General features: G+C 35.1%; 1 protein-coding gene across 1 annotated transcript; it reads left to right on the top strand.

Annotated features, from left to right (window-relative positions):
- Positions 1 to 1,236: 1,236 nt before the first annotated feature.
- On the top strand, positions 1,237 to 2,366 carry LOC113514600 (alpha-crystallin B chain-like). The gene has a single exon (XM_026898697.3). The coding sequence runs from the start codon at positions 1,382 to 1,384 to the stop codon at positions 2,192 to 2,194; it is 813 nt and encodes a 270-aa protein (XP_026754498.2). The 5' UTR covers positions 1,237 to 1,381; the 3' UTR covers positions 2,195 to 2,366.
- The last annotated feature ends 421 nt before the right edge of the window (positions 2,367 to 2,787 follow it).

Here is a 2,787-nt window from a genome sequence, read left to right as displayed (position 1 = left end):
AAAATTGAATTATCATTCTATTATTATTAAAAACAAATAAAAGCAAAAGTTATAACTGTGACCCACAAATGAGAGTCATTTTCTGCTAACTGTACACGCACACAGTGTCACACGTAACGTACATCAACGGGACTCACGTATGTCTGCGAATTTAAACAGGGGCGCAGGAGTCGACAGCTAGTGGTGCATTTTTAATTCAAATAAATTTATGACAAAATAATCTTTGACTATTTTATTATTATTTATATGCGGCGGCACTTATCAAAAGGCGAGCCACATGCTCGTTTGTTCCTGTATTTTAAAAGAAAACTTTTTTTTTATACAACTTAGAATGGCAATATATACATGAGCAGTACCATGGACATAACAGAGTATACTGTTTTGCCCATGATACCCCCCATGCGTTGCCATTCCTGAGGAATCAGGTGTTATTCCTCTGTACCCAGTAAATTCACGTCATGTCACACCTTTCAAACCGAAACACAGCTATGCAAACACAACTGCTTCACGGCTGAAACATGAATGGGACAGAGGTACCCAAGTAATCGACTTTTGTACAAAATCTCCCTATTTTAAAGCCGGCAACAAAAACACGTGACAGCCCTGGTGTTGCAGGAGTACATAGACTACAATGACCGTTTACCATCAGACGGACTGTATGCTTGTTTGCCATCTTAGTTGTATAAAAAAGAACTTCAAAAGAAGCATATGGATTACGTATTTATTTATTTATACATGTTACGCAATTTTTGTTTGTCTTCTGCAATTGTAGATTATTTAATGGCTAATAATGAAAAAAAACTGTGATACGATGATAAATATCATACATTATTATCATAATATACCAAAATTATCATTACAATATAACAAAATAATTTCTTTAACAAAAAAATACATTATATTTTTTTTTTCAATTTGGAAAATTTTAATTAGTACGCTTATAAAGCTTTGAAAGTAATCATAAAATAGCCGTGAATAAAATAACTAATTCTGGCCATTTTATAATAAGACTAGATAAACATTAATATTTCAAAGGAAAACAGTACACTTTTTTATTCTACATAAAATATTGCAACAACAACGTAAATTAACATATAACAGGTTGCTTATGTTTGAAGGTAAACAAACACCCACTTAACGTGTGAATCAAGCATGAATCACATTTACATAACAAACTACGAGCCACCATACTTTCTCGTGCCGACAGTTGCGCGCGCCTGGCCGGTACCGGTGCACTCCTCACATTAATGAAGCACACGCCGTATATTCTCGAACAATCGCCCCACACCAACCAAGCCTATATAAGCATTCGAAACAACTCCGCAACCGGCATAAGATATTTCGAAAGCGCGCTACCGATAAGGAAATCAAAACAAACGACATGATCAAATACGTCGTGCTCATATTTGGAGTTATCAGTGTTGCGTCCAGTAATGAACTAAGGAGACACAGGTTCAGAGACTCGCTTGAGGAACTGGACCGTTACATCAGTCACGCACTTTCCCATCACTATTTGTGGCCGTGGAGTCAGATTGTTAGAACAGCAGCCGCGATTGATTCTGAAGTGAACTTCGAAGGCTCAAGAATAATATCGAACGATAAAAAGTTTGAAATAAACCTGAACGTCAAGAGATTCAAACCGGACGAGTTAAACGTGACGGTAAACAAACATAACATTGTGGTGAAAGGGAATCATAAAGTAAGCGATGATGAAGGACAGATATTCATAAAGAATCGTATGTTCCAACGATTCGATTTACCTTTGGAATGTAAACCTGAAGAGGTCAAAGCGGTTTTGAATGAAAACGGCATCCTGAGTATTTGGGCACCGAAACATAAATTGCCTCCACCACCGCCCGAAAGACAAGTACCTATTGAAGTTAGGTTACCAGTAGAGAAAACAGAAAACCCGGTGGACATAATAGAAGAAGTTTCAACCGAAAAATATGAAGCGGAGTTGGTAAAAAATAAAACTAACAAGAAGAAGGAAACGTTGCTAGAAAAGGTGGATCCGGCCAAACTATCAACCGAGTCGCCGATTTGGCAACAAGAAGACACAACGACCCACATTGGGAAGATAAGGAAGAAGGAATTAAAAACAACAACAAAAACAGTGAAAGAGAACGAAGTGACAAAGGGCGGGGAAGGCAATGGATTGGATTATTTGCTCGTAGACGGAGAAGTTGAAGAGTGAAGAATGAAGATTGAAAATGTGTCAAAGACTGAATGAAGCTTTAAGTTTCGAGTGAAAAATATGGTAGAAATCTGTCTAGAGGGTTATCAGCCAAAAAAAGATAGCGTGCTGATTCCAGTGATTTATTAAAGTTGTTTGTTTAATAAATAAAGATATTATTTATTGTAAGTAATATTTTTTTTTTATTTCATTTCGCTCTAGGTACTCCGTAATGCGTAATAATATTTTATGGTACAGTACTCTTTATGTTAATAGCTAAAATGGCGTAGATTTCTTTATTATGATACACGTATTTCATCTAAATGTTGACATTGTAAACATTTGTAAATCAAAAGTTTTTAATAGTTTTGTTGTATCCAAAATAATTCTAAAGAATTCTTCAGGTTTCTTTGCCTCCATTTATTACGAAAAAAAATTATTAGAACAAAATTCGCTCGCGAATTCACGAACATTATCATTATTATCATTATTTCAGCCATTATTAATTTCATAACAATAATAATAAAATCTTTAATCAGGTTACCAGGGCCCACGCAATTTTTATTTTATTTAACAGCAATAAAATGAACTAATTGAATGAATTTTGATCAAAT

This window comes from Galleria mellonella, unplaced genomic scaffold, assembly GCF_026898425.1.
Source record: "Galleria mellonella isolate WM207_F2 unplaced genomic scaffold, CSIRO_AGI_GalMel_v1 utg200, whole genome shotgun sequence".
NCBI lineage: Eukaryota > Metazoa > Arthropoda > Insecta > Lepidoptera > Pyralidae > Galleria > Galleria mellonella.
The sequence above is the reverse complement of the archived record's forward strand: the minus strand, read 5'-3'. Positions and strand labels throughout refer to the sequence as shown.